This window comes from Bombus flavifrons, chromosome 1, assembly GCF_040668555.2.
Source record: "Bombus flavifrons isolate JBK064 chromosome 1, iyBomFlav1_principal, whole genome shotgun sequence".
NCBI lineage: Eukaryota > Metazoa > Arthropoda > Insecta > Hymenoptera > Apidae > Bombus > Bombus flavifrons.
The window spans coordinates 22,320,572-22,342,751 of NC_138442.1; the positions used below are offsets into that span (position 1 = coordinate 22,320,572).

At 38.4% G+C, this 22,180-nt stretch overlaps 1 protein-coding gene across 5 annotated transcripts in view; it reads left to right on the forward strand.

Moving 5' to 3' along the window:
• Nucleotides 1-22,180, forward strand: part of LOC138181958 (protein couch potato) — a 186,472-nt gene that overhangs the window by 158,108 nt on the left and 6,184 nt on the right. For 3 of the 5 annotated variants that reach the window (XM_069117379.1, XM_069117386.1, XM_069117401.1), the window contains exons 6-8: nucleotides 743-876; nucleotides 6,819-7,027; nucleotides 14,603-14,807. In XM_069117379.1, coding sequence (XP_068973480.1) covers nucleotides 743-876; nucleotides 6,819-7,027; nucleotides 14,603-14,807 — 548 coding nt within the window. The remainder of the gene's footprint in view (nucleotides 1-742; nucleotides 877-6,818; nucleotides 7,028-14,602; nucleotides 14,808-22,180) is intronic. The other 2 variants (XM_069117392.1, XM_069117408.1) reach the window with 2 other exon arrangements.

Here is a 22,180-nt window from a genome sequence, read left to right on the forward strand (position 1 = left end):
CAAGAAAAACACAATCAAGTAACATTTAACCGTATTTTGAAGATTCAGAGAAAATATATTATCATCGAAATCGCGAGATATTATAATCGTATAATTTTACATAACATTTCCAACTTTTTTACAATTGAAATCAAATTACACATAAATTATATTCGCGATTATAACGTCGCTCGTTCGAGCCAATTACTGTCATTAATAATACGTCTCGTTATCGATGGAAAAGTAATACTACGTTTTTCTCTCTATTTCTATTTAAAATCCATACCTCTCTATAAAATTTGATTACACGATGTATTTTGATATTAGACAGCGTGCATTTGAACCTGCATATTTCTACAAAAATTAAAAAAAAATTCAAGATTTAGACGACCAGACTTTTCTATCACAACTTGTTATAAATGAAATTTCTATTCTCTTTTCTATTCTATTCTATTCTATTCAATTCTATTCTATTCTATTCTTCTATCGGTCGCGATACCTTGCCAAAGCAAAAGTTTCATCGTCCGTATTGCTTTTCCTCTAAATCTCTCACTTACGTATATCTACCTGCGAGTTTCTACGCCGCTTCGTCGAAAGAAAGAGAAAAGACGAAACTCTGGCGAACATTGAGAAAATAACGAAGATAAAATATCTCTGTTCTATATACGTATTTGAATTATTTGAAAGCATGTTGTCGTCGATCGTTCCATTCGGAACGTTTAGTTGTCTAAGAGATGATTTCTAACTGTGTATTCTATTACAGACCTAGGGAGCCCATTCTTCCCTGGTGGTCCTGAATTGTGGCACCATCCACTGGCATACTCGACCGCTGGCGAATTACCCGGCACGCTGCAACACGCGACGCTGGTGCATCCGGCGTTACATCCTCAGGTCCCCGTACGTTCCTATCTTTGACTATCTGCAGACAAAGCTCTGGAGCCGCCGACGAGCGCCCCGATGCACGTTAGTGATACATGATCGTTATACTCGATTATTATACGATACATCTAGCAGGTAGACACGCACGCAGAGTGAACGCCAAGAACCAGCGTACCAAGGCTCGACCTGGTTCCAACGACGGGGTAACGTGTTCGAATACGGTCCGTCTTCTTTGCACGTCGTCCAGAACAACGTATTTTACGTATCGTAGATTAAATTCCGGAGTCACGCGCACAGAGTCGATTAAATGCAATTAACTAGATTTTAACGACCAACGCTTGTAACTCGATTCTATCGATTATCTTTATTTTCTTTCGCGGTTTCATTCTCCGTGTAGAATTCGAACAACCTGTAATCGATTCGTCTTACTTTATCTAACCACTAGCCAAATTAGACGTATCGTTCGTCGATACACGGAATTTCGAAAACACGAAAGAAGAAAAATCTTAAAAACCAACGATAATTAGCTACGTTGGTGTTTGAAAGAACGTGACGACATCTAACAGAGTATTCGAACAAATTACCCTAAAAGTTACACAAACTCATGTAACAACTCAAACCGAAATTACTCTATGTAGATATTGCACAAACCCTGCAAAGAGGATCGTCTAAATGTCAAAGACGGAAACACGACGTCTTTTTCAGCCTAAATGAAAGACGAATGCGGCGAAAGAATCGCTCGTGCCGCTTGTTACTCGATCGCGAGCGTGACGATATCGATTTTAAGACCTCTAGACTTTCCTTGCAAGTAAAGCTCGCGGAAGTTAATTACGGCCGCGGGTTAATTATCGCGACTATTAAATCCCGTCGTAAATAAGAAGAAATTATTTCTTCCTTTTATTCGTTCTCGTTTCTTTCTGCTTCCCGTTGTTTGTTTCCCGTGTATCGCGAAATTTTCAGGCAGGCACCGTGTCTGGCTGATTTCTCGACGGCAAGTAAGAACGATGCTGGTACAACCGGGTACGAATTGGGGAAACGGCCAGCACCTATTGATTTTTAATATCGCCTAGTTCTGTACCAGGTTCACGCGGGTACCTATCACGCACCATCGCTAAACCGTATCGAACAGCTTTTCTTCGTCGGCTACCGTGACAACGTGGAAAAATATCAGTCAAGAACATCAACAACAACAACAACAACAACAACAACAGCAACAAATATATGGTTTTGACTGATAGAACGAAAAATTCGTCCGATCGAGAAATGTTTGTCCGTAGCGGAAAAAAACTGGGGAAAAAAGGATTTGAAAGTGGAGTGACTGTGCCCCTGGTCAAAATAAATTAAAGGTCGTTGAAAACGTTTTAAGCGGGCTACGATTGTTCGGTGGACCGTCGTGTATCGAGACAATTTTTATTTCGACTTGTTTTTTTCTTTTGTTTTTTAAACAGAATCGAAAATAGGCCGATTCCGCGTGTCGAAATAAATCGAATGGTGAAAGCAGGTTTGATTAAAGAGAAAAAAGGTTTTTCGAACGAGATGCTTCGAGATACGTTCGTTTTGATGTAACAGAAATTGCAAACGGTATACGGCGTTAGTCGCGGAAACGTGTCGAACGTGACGATACCAGTGGAAATGGTAGAGATAATTTTGATTTGTTGTTTCTGATGCCCCTTCTTCCTTTCTTTATTCTTAGTCGTAGATCGAAGACCGATCGAGAAGACCGATCAATGGTTAACGATTGATTGGTAAATAAGCGATTGCCAATCGAGGAATTTGTACTGTACGTAGAATACATTTAGTAATTTGAAATCGTATTTCAAAAACAGTTGATAATTTAATCGTTTGAAAGATAAGGGCAATTTTTAGATCCAATATCGTTACTTTACGGCGTCTAAATATTTTGTCGGTGGCAATTAAAACTAGAATGTCATTGTTTATTAACGACCTAAATGACTGAATATTGATTTTCTTGATAAAACTGTTTCGCGGCATTCCTCCTCTTTCTTTCGCTCTTCGTTCGACGTTGCAAATGTGAAAGTCAGGTATCTTACACCACCGTCGTATTTCGTTATTCGATGGAAGTTTTACGTTTGATATCGAAGGTGGGTCGAGTCAATTACGCGCCCACGCAGCACGGAACCTGATAATTGACAAATCTGCTATCATTTCGATCGACTAATCGCGAAATAATTGCACGTGGAAAAAAGTTTTTCCATTAAAGCATCCAACGGAAACATCGTATTTCCTATCGTTTCGCGATTATCAGTTCGATTATTTACTACCTAAACGATAGAGCGGATTTCAGTGAGATTGGCAACGTAATTAAAGGACTTCGGAGCGTAAAGGAAAGAAAGGGGATCGTATTAAAGAGACGGCGCTTGAAAACTGTTTAACTTTTCGCTGAATTAATAAAGACGGACGGTTGACGTTCAGTTTTATAGGCGGTAACATTAAACGAATAAATATTGACGTTTATTTAATTCTATAATACGAGAGAGAAGCATCTCGGTTTCGACCTGAAGCGGCCGTTTCAACCGCTTGTAAATACCACTATTTTCCTCGGTCGAAATAAAAATGTTCCGTGGAATCCGCTTGACGTGATAATGAGGCGAAAGCTCGGCTAAATAGAGAATATTTCACTCGCGAACTTTTTGCGTTCTGCTTTCAGAAGAGTTCCTATAGTGACTCGAGATTTTTCTAATTCCGTTTCTGTTCGTGACATCGTTGGAAAAAAAAAGCTGGTCGGGGAAATTTGCATTAAAAAGAAAAATTCCTTTCGAATCGAAATATTATTCGTTATTATCTGGGAATAAAAAAAAATATACTTTCCTGCTCGACGAGTGTCCATTGAAAGAACTTCTTTGTATTCGTTGTTATCGTTGGGGAAAAAAAACGCTGGAAAATATTTATGTAAAAATTCCTTTCGAAGCGGAAACTATTCATCGCGGTTTATCGATACAAATACTCTCGTCTTCGATAAGTTTCTATTCAAAATCCTTCTTCCTTTGATTTATTTTACAATAATAACGTTCGCCGCGGTGTTAAAACATACTCGAATATATTTGTATAATAATTTGATTCGAGGTGGAGGCTATTCATCGCGATTTACGAATAGAGATACTTTCATTTTTAATAAGTTTCATACCGTGCACAAAATTATCATCATTTATGAATAAAAGTACTTTTTGTTCGGGATTTCACTTTTTGGTTCGCAATATGTTTCGGCGTAAAGAAAATCGAGGCAGGTCGAGCAGTCGATTTTGCAACGCTCGACAAAAGAAAACGCAGCAACGATGCAGCAATACAGGATTTCCGAAACAAGTAGCGCAATACATAATTACACGGACATTATGGTAACAACGATATGTTACGACGTGAAATTGCGAATTGATTGCGCGACACGGTACGCTCTAGCAAGAATTTCCGCAGCACGTCTTGCTCGAATTCAAATATCTCAAACATTTTTTGCATAATACGCATTGTAGTGCTGTACTAAAATTCAAGAATATCCGCCTGAAGAACTTGAATTAGTCGAATTATCCTAATAAACGATCAAACTATTTCAATGATTCTATTCCATCCTAACAAAGAGTTCAACCGTTCCAGCAGTTATGTACATTGCAAGTATCTCTGCGATTTTTAATCTGCCATAAATGGGTAAAGATGCACCATCGTCTCTGCCTCGAGTAAGGAAATAACCAGATAGTTTTGCATAGTATTTTTTACGAGAGATAACTTTTCGGAAAATAATTGGACTTGAAATTACAAAGTGGTTATGGACTCGCGCGTTTCTGAATAAAAAGCAATCCGGCTGACCGCCGAGATTATTTCTCGGTTATTCGATCGTTAATCGCGATGCGGCTTCTTGTAACGTTGCTGCAAATTATGCTGCATTCGTATTTAACACGGTTCTTGCGTTAATTAATCCACGCTCGGTAACTCGGTCATGGACTTTAGTTTCAGTGGTACAGGCCTGCGTTGTTTTGTCGATTACATCTAGATTGTACGTAAATCACGAAGTATTAGGCGATATTAATGTCATTCGTTGTTTATACATAAGTACACTGCGTTAACGCGTCAGGGATTTTTCTTGAAAAAAAAAAATATTGTAAGAAAAATGCGAGAGTAATTTAAAGAAGAAAGAAAGTAGAAATAGACTTGGTTCGTTTTTGTGGACGTTTAGATAAGTCGACGGGTAGACATGGTTAAATAAAGCATGAAACGTAAAACGAAGCTCGTGAACGCCTCTGTTACTTTTGGGAATATGAAAGCGCGAAACTCGAGTAATCGACTATGTACTTTGACATTTTTTTTGAAATCAAGTTATACGGTTATTCTTGCGTTCTTAAGATTGTTAACTGCGATTAACCTTTTCTAATTGATTTAGACGTGACCTAAATATGGTTCGAACACAACTGAGATCTGAACGAAGAATGCGAAACGTATAATACTACGATCGATACAACGTCACTGTAAATTTCACCACTTTAAAATCAAAATTGAGAATATAACTCATTTTGTATGGAAATTCTCTTATCCCTTTGTACGGAATAAACGATTGCTTTCAATTTCCTAGGAAATTTTTCTGTATCTAGTTATCAATAATATCATAATTCACTCTATCAACGAAACAATTCTTCTCTACTCTTGCGAGAAATTTGTCTCAGCCACTGCAAATGTCGTAACGGGTACTTTGAACTTTTTGCATATTTTTGGACATCACGCGTACTTTGTCCTACATCCTTAAATCCCACAAAAATGTATAAACGTTCGTAATCTAACGATAAATAAGTATAAGTACAGTAGAATTGCATTTATCGGAACGAATTTTTAATTAATACCTGATTAACTAAACCGTCCTCGATTGCGATCGTCGATCTGAACGCGAGTTTCAGTTGCTCGAAGGAAAAATGCTTGGTTGCGTGAAAAATTGATGAACCGCTATTGTATAAACTGCTTATCCCCCAGGAAACTTCAGGTAAATGGAATTCTACCGTGCAGGAATCTAGTATTCAATAAATATAAATAGGAACCTAGCTACTACTGTAAAACCGAGTCTATTTCTTAGCAATAACGCAAAAATGGAGATTGTTACATACAGAGTGTCTAATCTAACTCTTAATTATTCTCCTATTTGTGATGATACGAGAGAGCGAAATATAAACTTTCAAATTCGACACAAGCAATTATCTAAACTATTTTGGACGTGTTAAAAACTGCAATCTCGCGTTTCGACAATGCCGTATCGATGGTATGAACAATGGTTATGAACAATTATGACAAGTCCCTGCGGTCTACATTGGGTAACGTTTGATAACGTTAAATTTTCAAGTAAATGTATCGATAACGTATAGTGCGAAAAACGCGAGTTTCTAGTGTTTTGAAAACGTTTTGCAACTCCTCTGTGAAACATACTTAGTATCATCGCAAATAGGAGAATTTTAATTAAACCATTAAAGACCGAACATTAATTCATCGTAATTTATAGATACCTTAGCTTCCTGCAATTTCATAAAATTTTTGAATCTGGAATGGAAGCGATGTGAAAGATATCAGTCGAATTCGCTGGAATTCCCTCTCAGATGCAGGATGTTGAAAAATATAGAAAAATTCGACGATGCAAATTAATTGAAAAAGGGATCGATGAAACGTAGCGTAGATGCAACGTTGGTCATTGGTGATTGAATGGGACACCCTGTATATATAGATCGAGGTACCTGTACGTAAAGATATACACTGAGGAAGAACGTAATAGTAAATAAATATAAGGGACGAAACGATAAAATTATAAAGTACGGATAACAATGATGCGAGTAAATATAATGTGCACGAAAACGTTCATATTCTCAAGTAACAGAGTCGTTCACCGAGCCAGAGCTACACACGAATGCCCAACATCGAGTCGAATCGAGTCGAAGTTCGCGAATAACGCTGAAAAATTTGTGTTTTTCTTTTTCCAGGCGCCCATGTCTCTGCCGCATCCTACGACGCTGACGTCGATACACGCGTCGCTGCCCCATTTCCTACCTTCGCCGGCACTGGCATCGCCGGTAGGTTCACCCTCGTCCCAGCCGAACATAGCAGTGAGCAACGCGCCCTGTTCCACCTTGTTCGTGGCGAACCTCGGCCAGTTCGTGTCCGAGCACGAGCTCAAGGACATCTTCAGCAGGTTAGAAATACGCACCATCGTTCGCAACCCCTTTATTTCCATCTTTACAGCTATCGAACCGAACAAAAATTGTCCGTTCGACTCTTCTTATTATGCGTCAAGCGTCGCGTGCTGTGCATACACGCGTACCTCTGTCTCCGTATATTTCCAGCGTACGATCCTTATTTTCTCGAGGCTTTAGAAAGTTTCGTGAAACTCAACCGCGAGACAGACTCGCGGTCGCTGTTTATAAGAATAGCAAACAGACTCGAAGGACTCCAAATTGTGGCCGGGGTATGTGTTGCACAGATATCGAGAAATTTGGACATGAGATCGGTAGTGTCTGTATTGTAAAACCAAACTATCGATGCTTTAGGTTTATCGATCGAGAGAGTTAAAAGATTGAAATTTATATAAATAGATAGAAATGTACAGATAGGTAGGTTTACAGGTAATTAGGTTGAAATTTATTCATTGATTGATTGATTGATATTTATTGATTGAGATAGTAGATGAAATATATAATTGGTCAGAGGATTGGGAATAAGTAAATAATTGATTTGGGTTGTAAACGAAATTGTAGGGTGCGCAGATTTAGAATAAATAATTATAAGCAAATTCGTCGAGTGAGATTATAGATAAAATAATTGGACGAATGATCGGAAATAAATAATTCGTTTGGATTATAAATGAAATTGTGGGTTACATAGGTTTAGAAAAGTATGAGATTTCAATTGTACATGTTAGCTTGTTACAGAAAAAATTTGTTACGAGAGTTTTACTAGTGTTAAGTTTCTCGGCTTTTCTAGACCAATTACGCCTAAACGATCGATACTCTAAGCAAATAAAATAATCTCTAAAAAGAAGGGGAAATATCAAATCACCGGAATTTACAATCGGTGCTCAAGATATAATTTCTTACTATACAAATATACCTGATTTTCAAACTACATTATCGTTCCTATAGAGTGGAATAATAAACATTTATCAGAGCAGATTGCAAATTATTCTACCTGACGTGGTATTTAATATTAAAAACTATTTACAAGATACTATAATTTTTAACATTTTTAGCGTAAAAATATTATTACCAATATTTGTGGTCAATAATAATTCTATACAAATTTTTGTAGTTAGAAAAGTAAAAAGGTTCCTACATTGATGCAATTCTACGGTAAATCTACAAATTGTACGAATTTAGCATCCTGGCAAAGTAACGCCGATTTTCGATCGCGAACGATTTCACGAGAAAAGCTCAGACGCGTCTAAAATTTGTGTCTATACGATTGGTCTTCCGGATTTAATCAGGTAGAAGAGACTTGTACCGGTAACGAAAACGAGAACAGAAAAAGTCCAACAATAGCTGATGGAAGTTGCGTAGATTAAAATAACGACTTCTCGAACAAATTCCTCCTCCAAAAACGAAATCAGAGACGCGGTCCGCTAAAATTGACTCTACGCCACGTGCGCTAATTGACACGCGAGACTTTTATCGCGACACGCGTTACACCTCGTAAATTACGTTTCAAGAACGCGTGGTTGGGGCAGACAGAATTAAATATTCAATTTCACAACTTCGAATATAATGATTCTCGCGTCAGACCATCTGCGGATGTAGAAAATTTTGTAACTCGAATTTGGATAATCACTTTGCAGAAAAAGATGAATTAAAATTGTACGAAACGTTTGTAGAAAGTGTGATTATATTTTATAAGAAGCTTCGATTAGAAAACATTGATTTCGTCTTTAAAACTGGGTGTGGTTTGACTTTAAATTCGAGAAATTTGTAATTGTGGATTTAATAACGTATGTAAATAAGAATCTCATTTTTATTGTTTCAAGCCTAGATATAGTATTAAATACGATATAACGTTTATAAAATACAAAATAAATTAAAGTTCAAAGATCAAAGAAAGATCAAGGCGATAGAAACGATAAAAAAGATATCGATTCATACTTGGAAAAATTATCATTCTAGCTATTATTCGAAAATTATTTGCAATATAAAAATCACGTATCTCGAGTGTTAAAAAAAAAATAAATAAAATATTTAACAGCCGTAGGAATATATCCAGCTTCGATCCAGCGTTATCCAGTGGTCTCTCTATCGTGCATAATCTCGAAAGCGTGCGACGAGATTTATTAGACCGAGTCAAATCAGTCAAACAACCACGCCATGCTTCGTTGATTTTCAAAGTCTTTCTGTTCAAAATAGAAGCTCCATAAACGACACGCTCATCCTACAATTTTAATTCGTATCTTTGCTTTCAAACTCGCGTGAAGATTAATTTTTTCAAGTTTACTAAAATTTTCAATCATTATGTTGAATATTCGACGTGTATTACAAGAAGAAACTTTGAAATTGAATTTGAAATGAAAAAATTGATGCTAATCGTGAAATGTATTTCAATGTTCGACTCGTAGTTTTCTGTGTACAGATCCGTGTACGGATACGAGAGCAAATAGTCTCGAAGTATGTTATCTCCGGCGGACATTACGCTTCGCGGTCGCGTAGCAAATTATTTTTGCCTGCCCCGTCATGCGGAACCTTCCCACGACACCGAGTACACGCGTTCGACCGCGTGTTAGATCGCGACTGTTTGCATCCGGGAAATTCTTTCCATATTTCTCCAGTAAACGGTCAACGTCATTTAGAATAATCGACGATTCATTAGTCGCGACAATTTCTATTTAGGGATGACGGAAGGAAATTTATAGAAATTTCGTGGTACGATCATAGTAAAAGGACCGTAGTACGCGTCGACGAATATTTCGAATGGACATCGAACGACGCATCTGGCGCATCATCGGCTTCGAATGGTTTAACGGGAAACAAACTAATACCGAGTTTCTCCGCGAGAAACAATCGGATTAACGAAAATCTGCCCAAACGGAGAAACGTAAACATCGTCCGAGCGTATGCAAACGCGTTTAATCAACTCGCGCAGCTATTTGCGAATTCATACGCGCAAACCGGAGATTCGCGGATATAACGAGATTCTGCGTGTTAATTATGCAAAACGCGGAGGCAGCGCTCTTCTTATCTTTCTCGCTCTTTTCCTTCGACGTAGCGCGTTTGACCTCGATAAACCGCTCGATTTCGCTCGTCTCCGCCCGCGTTCTTTAACGATCGACGACTCGTTTCGGGGAGAAGGAAAGGCCGAAGGAAGGAAAACGGGAGAATCGATGACGATTTAACCTCGGAAGAAGAAAGCATCGAAAATGAAAAGCGAGAAAAAACTGGCGCGCCGAGAGACGCGGTTCGACTCGCGATTTCTATGCTTGTCGGCTATTTCGGCGCCGATGCGAAAGAGGAAATCGATACGGAACACGTTGCGTCAGATACGGACGACTGACGTCATATCCAGTTCATTCATCGCGATACAAGAACCGTTGGCCCGCAGTTTCGCTTACACCGTGAATGGCGAGCTCGTTTCTGGTACAGGGGGATGACTCGACCCCGTTCAGCCTTTATAGATTTTAATTTCGAACCGGACGTCTCGTACGTCGATCGACTTCTATTTTCTTCCTTCTCGAGTTTCCGTATTTTCATTGCGTGTTACTCTCTTTGTCAGCCGTACGAATAAGTTCTCGCGAATACGTTAATACGTATATAATATCGTTAATACGATAAGAACGCTTTAGCGGCATTAACCCTTTAAATACGACTGTCGTCGACAGACGAGAAAACGAAAATTTCGTGAAACACGTCTGTCGTTGGCGAGCGACGTCGCGTATCGATAATTGCGTTGAATTTACCATCTTTTTTGCGTTTGGAGGGAACGATTTATAAAAACGTACTCGTGCTTGAAGGATTAATCGAAGCGCGTTCCATTGAAATCTATCACTTTTTGCAATCTCTCGGATAACGTATGAATACCGCGGTAAAAAGATCGTTTTATCCTTTCAACGAATACGATGATAAAGACATCGACCCATTTTCCTGACCGCGGCAACTTATTTACTGCTTGTTTTATCGCGAAATACCTGATTTTTTATTTATATTTCATTTAATTCGTTTCCAATTTGTTTCTTAGTATAGGTGTTATTTATATAAGTATTTATGTTTAATTATGGTATGTAATTCTCGTTACTAATTATTACCAATTTCTCTTTACTAATTTTTTTTTATAAAAGAAAGGCTTGCTTTCATTAGGATGGTAATTACAATTTAAGCCTTCTGTTACGGCAACCTCTCGAGGATTATAAGTTGGGGAACTCCGTCACACACAACGGAAGGAAACTGCGTTTCAGGTGTATCCACAATTTGTTATATAAATTGACTTAGATTTTTAAAAGATTTTGGCATTAATGTGTAATTTTTTGTGCACATTTGATCGTTATATGATTTAATTAATTAATATAGTTTAATCGTTAGATTCTTTCTTTCGATGCCTTCATACACAGTGACTACAAAAAGCATTTGCACGCCATTATTTATCGTAGTATTTGCACACTAATCGATTAAATCCAAGAACATAAAGTTTCGTATCACTTAGCGATGTTTCGTACAAAACTGAAATGTAGAAGCTAATAAAAATCGCTTGGCTAGAAAATAGAGATATGCGCAAACATTTTTTGCAGTCACTCTATACGACAAATTTGTTTTAGTTCCGCGACCTCCAAAAGTTTGATCGATCTTCTTCAAATCGATTCGATTCAGCTCGAATGAATAAATAATACAAATACGAAGTTTCTATAGAAACACCGCGCTTACTGATCTCCCTTAAATGAAACAGAGATTTATCGTATCTACAGGTCCATAAAGAATCGCAAGATGGTAAATTAAAGATCAAACATTAGTTATCATCATAGACAAAATTGTGGAATGTTTAGAAGAACATCCAGGCCATACGGCGGTGAACTGGAAATGACAAATCTACCATACTCCGCTCTGGAAACAATTACGCGACTAGAAATTTAAGAGAGCGATATAGGTCAGCGCCGAATCAGCCGTATTTCCTCTCTCTCTCTCTCTCTCTCTCTCTCTCTCTCTCTCTATCTATCTATCTCTATCTCCGCGTACGATACACGCGTTTTAACGCGTCCTCAACCCTCTAAAGGGGTTCTTTTATGAGAGGGAAAAGATTTGTTTATGGATAATTTGGTGCTAGCATAATATATCAATAAAATACCACGGTATAACACAGCAAGCGAGTAAAGTGAAATTTTAAACGAAGTAGACACGTGGTTATGTAACTTGTAAGTTACATTGGTATTACAGGGGGTTGACATTCACTGTTGAACGTTTTAACCGGCTTTCCATTTCGTCTGTACATATATGTATATTAACGCTAGAACTACCACTGACTAGTGTATGAAACTTGTACCAAGAAAATCAAAAGGAAAAAAAGTAGTCTTCGCAAGCAATTACAGGTAACAAAAGTACAGAACAAAATCGCGGAAGATCCCTAAAAATTTCTGTGACAGAAAATTCTTTAAAATTCTGTTAGAGCGTTTCTTTCTTAGAGAATTCTATAAAATTTACATTTATTTCAAATTCCACAAAATTCGATATTTTTATTAAACACTACGGTTCACTTATTTCGACCATTGGTAGTTTTAGCGTTTAAATACGATTGCAAACGTATCTAAAAGAGAGCTTCTTGAAACCGGATTAACAGCACTGCCTCCAAGAAACGTACATCACTGACATTCGCTGATTCATTTTTTGCCACCAGTCGTAGCTCGTAGCCGTAAGACGCACCTGTGCTAGTACCCGTAACCACGTATCGAGATATTTAGTGGCATTGATCGACACACTCTAATATACACATACACGTATACGCAGCAAACGCACACGGTGATCGCATCACAAAACAGCGAACGAGCATCGCGAACACGAAAAGACAACGAGACTTTGACTCCTGCTCCATACATGCGTTATTTAATATTTGGATATTTGTATCGTTTCGATAATATCGTGTGTATTAATTGTTTTATAGAAGTTTCGTATAATTTGTTCATTTTTTTCTACTTTGTCTGTTTAAAGCAAGATAAAGTTTCTATTTTCTCAGATTTTATAAATTATTTGAAATTTAAAATTGAAAAGGGCGATAATTTGTACGTGTGTAATTAAATATACGCGTACGATAAATTCAATACGGGCGTATTGAATTCATGAAACTTTTGCACGAATGAGATACGCATAAATAGGAATGTTAATAAATGTACGTTTGAATAAATATGAATCAGAGATGCTTAATTTCCATAAAATAATTACTCGTAGGTTTTTAATTCTCCAATACACACACATAACTTTGATACGTACGAGTTTACAGTATCGAATCGAAGCCACGTTTACTATTCGGTACAAATACGAACTTGTTAACGCAAATATCAAATATTTGCTGAAAAATGCTAACACTTTAATCGGAATATATTTATCATATATCCTAACGCCCGTTTCAATATTGGATTGGCAACTAAGCGATTGAACTTAAGGATTTTGTCGTTACCACCTAATGACAAAATTCGCAATCATTTAGTTGCCAACCCGATACATTTGAATAGTACAGCGAATGCGGCGTATTCGATCAATATTTGCAAATAGAAAATATCCTTAATAGAAATATCGCATGTATGGCGGCAATGTTAAAACGATCTTCAATCGCGAGACGATTCGTCAGTTTCTTTCCATCAGAGGTGAAAAAAGAAAGCAACGAAAGTATCTATCGACAAGTCCCACCATAATGGACGCGTGCCGTAATTGAAAGAATCGAAATTTACCGTGGTTAACGCGGTGGCTGGTGGAATCGCGGTAAATCAAGCGTAATCGATATCGATACTTCCGTTAATGGCGTCGTAACCGGCCGATCGGTCCGGCTTGGATATACATTCCTCGGTAATCGGTCTTCATACACGCCAAACGGATCTAAATCTTACCAAGAACGATGTAGTATGACGAATCGATGAGCCTGTTCCGCTAATGTTCAAGCTGAATTTCGTCGATTAGAAGAAAGTCTTTTACGCTTTGTCTTTGATCGTTCTTAATAAAGTTATCGTTAAATGTTTGCCGTGTCGCATCAAACGGTAGCCTAATAACGAACGTACGCGAATTACATCCGAAATTTTGTTCGTATGTTGAAAATGAAACAACAAATTGTAAAATATCATCTACCTGTTAAATCGTTCTGTATCGAATCGATCTATCGCACTTATCTATTAAAAATTGGCGTGTTTTAGCAAATCCTTCGCAAATCCTGCAAAGCAGAATATTTGATCGATCAAACACAATACCGGGTACGGTATAGTAACCACGATTCTTCCTGTATCTAGTCCTTACTAATCTTTCTTCCGCCTCTAACCATCGAAACAATCTCTAGCAAACGAGATCACCTTTCAATGACTTCAAAGAAAATTGCATTGAAATATGTCACGATGTCTCGTTCCACGCTGTTCGATCAGCGTCACCGCAGTTTCTCGACATGGCAATAACATGGAAATGGACGAACGAACACACGCGTAAACACACACACACACACACACACACACACACACACACACACATACAGAGGCCCTTCTCTTTTTGACCAGAGTACCGTCTGTCATAACTAACTAGAGCACGTATTGTACGCTTCTCTTATTTATGCACAGTTTTCCTGGTTTCTCCCGGCTTCGTATGCACACGAAGGGAGGGTCGCCAGTGGCCTTTGTCGAATACCAAGACGTTCGCTACGCGGCCCAGGCGATGGCCACTCTCCAAGGATCCTTTCTCCTCTCCTCCGACCGGGGAGCAATACGAATCGAATATGCAAAGTCAAAAATGGCCGAGGTGGGCTTTACAAATCTCTGGATCGAAGTAGGTTTCATTTTATGCTACGCTAGCCGCTACAGACATCCTGTACACATCCCGACGAAAACGCAGCGACCCTGTGCGACACATCCTTTGCGTTATCTCGATTCTTATCTCGATTTTTGTCAAGATATTTCCCCTATCTCGACTCCTTATCTCGTTGATCGACGACACCCTTGCGATCATCGCGAATATTCTCTTGCATTTTCTCTTTCGTTCTTATCCCGCTATTTTCCTTTTCGTCCTTACGATTTCCGACCGAGGGCTAGACATCAGGAATTTCTTTATGGGCCATCGATGTCCCTTCGGTCGATCCTCGTCTGTCACTCGATACCGTTTCGTCCTCCTCGCTCCCTCGCAGCACCACTTTTCTTTTTTACGATCTCGTTTTACCATTCGATCCATCAACGAAGAACCGTCGAAGATTCCAATGAAACTGCACGAAGCACAGATCTGCGTTTTCGTTGCCGGACATTGTAGTATTACCGTTGGGAGTTGGACGAAATGCCTCTGGAAAGAACGAGGATCTTGTCGCTACTTTTGCTCCCTCTCCCCTTTTATACAGTAGGAACCATCGAGACAGGCTTGACCGGATGTGTCACTGTTGCCTCCATTTGCTCTCCTGTCACGCATTTTACGGTGACCTGGTAATCATGGCAGAATTGGAAACGGGATGGCTTTTTGAACGAAAGCGAGTTTAAGAGCACAGAGTAAATATCCCGCGCGCAGCGCTTTGGTTCTTGAGAGTAAAGGCAATCGTCGTATCGTAGATGGAAGCGAGCTTCCCTCGTATTTTCTCTTTTCTGTGTTTATCTCTCCTTACGTACTCCTTCGTTCTAATTAAATACAGAAATAATTCTCTATATGGAGCGACTCACGAAAGTATTTCGACGCTCATCATGGAGAACTTCGATACGTATATCGTGTCGTGTATAAGACGTTTTAAACTTTCGTTAACGTTATAAGACACGACTAATCATGTATATTCGACGAAAAAATTAGTATACATCACGATCAACCATCTTAAACGCGTAAGATGAACATCGAGGCTTGTCAACGTAATACACAATCGACTGTTTAAATACTTTTGTAGTCTCTATGAGATGTATACCTGAGAGTATTAAATATCATGTACTTTGAAATTTCCTTCAAAACTTACCAACATAATTACAATAATCGCGTGTCATTCTAATGAAATTTCAAAATGTTTTATATAACACACACACACAATATACATTCAAAGGTATCTACAAGCGTCCCAGCGTTTCTCATATTAAAACCTATTTTAGTAGATTATCTTTCTCGAAGACACCTGCTATTCAAGACGCGATAAAAATGTGATAAAAATGTACTCTGTTCTCTTCGATCACCTTCTTTCACGAGGAATCATCCCTTTCCAGATGATGCCATTTCAGTGTCAACCCGTACATCAATAGCATAACAGCACGTAACGACATTTGTAAATATTTTTCCACTTTCCCGACAATTCTCAGGGGCATTTTACCACAGCTCCCTACAGTACAGTGGCCTCAGCGATAGACTCGCAATCGATTAGCTCACAGTTCGATTTCGATCGATCTTTAGATCGATCGATAACTTTGTCGGTAAGACACGTCGTACGATGTCTTCTGACAGTAGAAAACGCGCGACGATCGATCGGGCGTAAATCCCTCGATCACGATCGATGGCTGGACGCATAGTGAGCCAGCTGAGTCCACTAGTATCGCCAATTGCCAATTATTATTTGCCGCTAATCGCCTATGGATCGTGCACAACTTGCCGATCTCTAACTTTTTCTTCCACGTTCTGCTTTTTGTTCTTTTTTTGTTTCTTCTTTCTCTTCTTTTCTCTGTCTCTCTTGACTCTGTTCGACGTTTGCTCTTCGAGGTTATTGGATCGTCTCTACGCAGATTCGTTTGTCGTATCCTTGGTTTTGTTCCTTTTTTACGTTGTCGTTTTTATTTGGAAGATTTTGATCGATCTATTCGACATACTGATATAACGCGCAGTACTTTTTTACTTATAACTTTTACTATATACTTCGAACGTTTCAAGGCGTTCGATCCTTCGGACTATTTCGTTGATCGAAGAAGTTTTTCGAACGAAACTTATTCTGTTTCGATGAGAATATCTTATAGCGATTCTACGTGGTCTTCGATGATTTTCCATGATCTACATGGGTCTATGTACATAGTTTCAAAATTAACTGTATACATACTTGGAAGAAAGCTGAAAAAGTAACACTGTTTATAAAATGGTATTATAACAGTGCTATTATATTAATCAGATCATAGCAGAGTTACTGTATAATGCTAAACACAAATACTATTTAAACAAACTTGAAAATAGTATTATATCAAAAAGCAAAAATACAAAGATCGTCTCCTGATAAGATATTTCATTCAAAACAGATTAAATTCAATTTTAATGATTTTCTCAAACAGAAAATGGTTTGACACGTAATGATATGAGAGAATTGTAATAGGAAACTCTATCATTTTCACGTCCTTCGTTTCCCGTTGTCGATTTTCGTTCCGGTTCTGCTCGGTCTTTCGCTGTGTTGCTTGAGACGCATAGTACTTACTCGTTCATTTTTGCTCCGTCCTCTTGTCTGTTTTATATTCCTCTCTCTTTTTTTTTTTTTTTTGGTATTTTCTTCCCTGAACGTGGTCTTTTGATATGCGACACCCTTGCACCGTATCCTGCCGCGCTTTTCGTAGAGGTCTTGTTGCTGGAGATTCTCGGGGGAAGGTCGGATAACTGTGAAACGATGACTAATTGCAAAAGAATAACGAGACAGGTGAATTCTATTAACAAGAACTAAGAAAAATACACGTACGATACGAATACACCTTTAGATTTTCTTGTAAAGTTATTGTAATTTTAAGATAGCCGTAAGATCGTGAAACATTTTTAATATGGATAAAGTTCGTTAGAATAGGGCGACTTTAATGCTTTTAAACCTTCTTTAGGTACGAATATTTTCAGATTATCGCGATATTGCAATATATCCCTGTTACAAAGAAACAACGACGGTATGGAATTTTATTACGAAAAATTGTGAAACACCTATATATGAAAATAAATAATTAACGCGAATATATATCCTCGTAATAGGAAGAAAGCAGGAAATTATTTAAATTCGTTCTAATATGAGAAAGAAATACATGTTAGAAGAACATTTTTTAACATTGTTGTAAAAGTATCCAGCGTAAATATTTGATTATTAAACGTCGTTTCACTTCGCTGGTACTAATTATTTAATCGTTATTTATTCTCGTAATCGTTATGGTAAAAGTAAATACGAGAAATGTAAAGACTGCGTATTTCGATTTGTATTCGTAAAGATAAATTCCACGAGTAATCGAATGGAGGAAGTCGAAACAACGAGTGGAATCGGTGATCGCAAAGAATCTACGCGTGGCACGCTTCTAAAGCAAAGTATCGTACATCATCGTGGTCTTACAATAAATTCTCGTATCATCGTGCAAGACGTATAGCATCCGGATTGCTCGCGATCTCTTTTCTCTTTTCTTTGCTCTCTACGACCCTAATTTAACAGCATTCGCGATATAGAGATCGTTTATAACTCGAAACAAAAATATTAACCATTTTTCTTGCCAATCGTACTTACAATTACTTACAGTACTTGATGCTTGATATTTCTTACTTTTTAACAGGGGAACAAATTTAATAATCATTTAGTTAGGAACAAATTTTATTTTGAAAATTTGTACACGAACAATTATTAGTCAATCACCAAAATTAGAGCGATAAGATACTAGAATTACAGACAAAATGCTATATCAAAATATATATGCTATATATTAATTTCGTTAAATTGTATAAAATCGTTTCACCGTAAACTTCTAGATAACGCAAATTCTAAATAACGCAAGTGCAAAGAACGAAATTACCCTGTAATTGTCTTAACCGGAGCTACTAGCTAACGTACAGCGTAATATACGAGAACTAGAACTAGAACGGCATCCAACCAACAATGCCAAAAATATAGGTCGCGGAAGCAACGCATCATCCTCGCGAAAATACGATTCGATCGAGCGAGACCAAGTCTGTTGTCTAAAAAAGCAGGCCAGTTTGCCCGACCTTCCCCTCGGTGAAATTAGGGAAATCGATAGAGAATCTGCTTGAGGGCTGGGCAACAACGTTGCAACGAAACGCGTCGTCGCTAATTCATCTCGCCTAAAACCGGAACGGAGACGCCTTCGAAGCGGCGCGACCAAGACGGACGTGGCTGCTGAAGGAATATCCGACGCGTTAGAACCGCTTTCTCGCTCCTTGTCTCTGTCTCCCTTGCTATATACAGTCGGCGACAGAAATAAGTGGACAGGCAGTTGAAGCAATATCGATAAAGTTCCATCGAACTGGTGCTAGCTTTATACAGGGTGAGTCATAAATACATGTGCGTATTTCAAGAAGGTTGAATTTACACGTTAAAATAAGCAAAGAAACGTCTTATGCCCTCGGACGATCAACGATATCGTCGATATTTCAAGGTTCTCAACATCGTTGCGATTCGTCGATAAATATTAACGATCACAGTGCAGTAACAATATACATCGATCCGTCTAGTGGAGGAAATATGGACGATATATATGAACAGTCCGAAGGAACCCTTGGTTCTTCGGTAGTTGTGGCTGATTAATAAAAATATTCGAATTTTTCGCCCCGTTTCCTGCTTACGACAAGAACGTTCTTTAATAGCACCTTTGCAAACAGGTAGAGCGAAGACAAATCCATTAGGTTTCTGTTTCCGGGCTATTTAAGATCTATCGTGTATTCAACGTAAGCGAACAATGCAGGTAAACGATCTACGAGAAACGATATAAAATGGATTTGAGAGCGTTCGATGAATACCTGACATTTTCCAGCGAGTACGAAACTCAATGCAAAAGGAGCTCTATACGTTGAAACATATTGCGATGCATCGACACCCAGGTTCCACGATACAGCTTACGATATACGTAGATGCGTATCGGTATCAAAACCAACTCGTATCGATGCATGAATCGGGTTCTCAAATATAATTCCGTAGGAAATAAATTTCCTTTCGAAAGGAATCCCTGGGGAATCTTCGAGAAGGCTCCTAATTTATTTCGAGCGTTCAAGAAGGTTCGGGAATCGTCGAACTCTTCGATAATAGCAGTGAAATTGCGGTAATAAATTTTAAATCTTCGTAACTCTTTCCGGTGGTTAAAAGCTTGGCGCTGCTGAGCGCATCAACTTCTGCACTAACCGCGTCTCTCGTCGTTGTATTTTGTTTCTCGATTAAACCAACTTTATCCAACGGACGTCGGAGAGCAGAATCATCCGTATGCAAATATTTTCTGCGTAATCGCTCGGTTCATTGGCTTTTAGTTCTTTCAACGGCGCGTATTTAGAAAATCTGTTTCACTCGATTAACCATTTTTTCGTCCATTTCTTCGTAATCTTCATCTTTGATGATCCACGTACCTCTCGTCAATCAGAATAACGTTAGAGTTGACATTTCGAAACACGCGTTCCGACGTTGGTATCGGGCCACTGACTGAGAAGGATCGGTAACGCGGAAATAAATAGAAACTGACGCAGAATTCGTGAAATCTAAGCGTCGATGCATGCGTCGCAACATTCGCAATGTGTTTCAACGTGTAGCGTGGGCTTTAAGGCAGGCGGTAGCGCGTGTCGATGCACAACGCATCGCTCGCAAACCGAGGTATGTAGGACATACGTATATTCGTAAGACATTTTTTACTCACTTCGGTGTGCACATTCGTCCATTGAAGTACGACCATGCATTTATGACTCATCCTCTGTATCTTCGTAGTAAATAAATTATTTAACAAGTAACCGAAATTAATAACATTTTTACGTAAACAAGCCGGATTTAACGAAACTCGATCGATAGCTATTTCCACTATCTCGTCCACTTATTTTTATACGCGACCGTAAATCTCTGTCCGTCTCTGTCCTTTCTCCATGATTTCGACGTGAATTAAAAGCGACGCGACCGTCCTGTATCTTCTTTCGTTGCTTCCTCCACGACCAAGGATCGCCGAAAGCTGGCGTTGAAAAAGAAAGATGAAAAAAGAGAAAAAAGAGAGAGCTTTTCAGTCCGGATGCAGCCACGGCCTAACGAGGTACGTAGATTACTCAATGGCAAGGCGTCTCTTCTTCGTCAAGCGTGGGAAGAGGCTCGCGAGGGTGAAAAGGGATGAAATGTAGGTTGTCTCTTGCTTTCGTTCCGCGAGACAATGACGGATTCGTTAAAACGCGACGACCAACAGCTTCGTGGTGAATCGGTAAACTTGTCGCGCGACCTCTCGAAAACCGGATGTTCGACGAGCGTTTATTTCTGTTCGTTTTCGTAGCCGCGATCATAGCTGACTACGACCACTAACAGCCACGATTAACGGCTTTTCTTCGGTTTGTCGATTTTGCGATTGTCGATTCAGACGTAAGGATACGAGCAAGGTTGTTTCACGGTAATTGAATTGTGCACGGTGCTTTGGAGAAAGGATCGGAAGTTTTTGAAAGAAAAGAGGTAAATAAGGTGTTGCGACGAAGATGTTTTACGCGTGTGATCGTAGAGCGGGCGAATTTTACCTGTGGATACATCGTGATATGGGAAAACGAAGCAGAATTTTGTGGTTAATTTCCGAACGTATTCTAAATAGAATTGATTACACGCGAATAGACGTAACGCCATGTAACATCGTATCAGCCACGTAAAATGATTTTTTTTTTTTTCTGTAAACGTAGCACGATATAATATTCTTCTTTTATAAGAAAATCGATCGAATTAGCCGATTTTTGTTCTATTTTTTTATCATAGAATTTGTATTTCTACGTAATTTCTGACTAAATTATTGAATTTATAACGTCTATTCGTGATAGAATATTTGAAATTACTGCATATGTATGCGTATTATATCAGTGACTTACATATTTCAATTTATAACCTGCATATTTTCAATCGCATTTACAAAGAGTTTGTACAGATGATAAGAGGATTTACTATAAGGAAAAGACGAATCTGTCAGGTAAATTTTAAATTCCACGTTTGTCTTATAAACCAGAAAATTGAAACAGAAACTAATAAACGTCTACGTACAAAACCTTATTCGTCAAGAAACCTTCTATATGTATGTGAGTATAAAATTTCAAAATTCCACTTATCAACGTGGATTCAACGTATATTTCGATAAGAAATTCGTACAAGCTTAAATAAAAAAAAAATGTATTTTCCCAGGTAAACCATACGTCGAAGATTGTTTGCAAACCGTCGAACAAGAGCGTAAAAAATTTACGACCTTCTGTTTCCAAAGCACCTTGGCATATTGTATCTATAACCGGAAAGAAAGAAATAACGGAGAAAT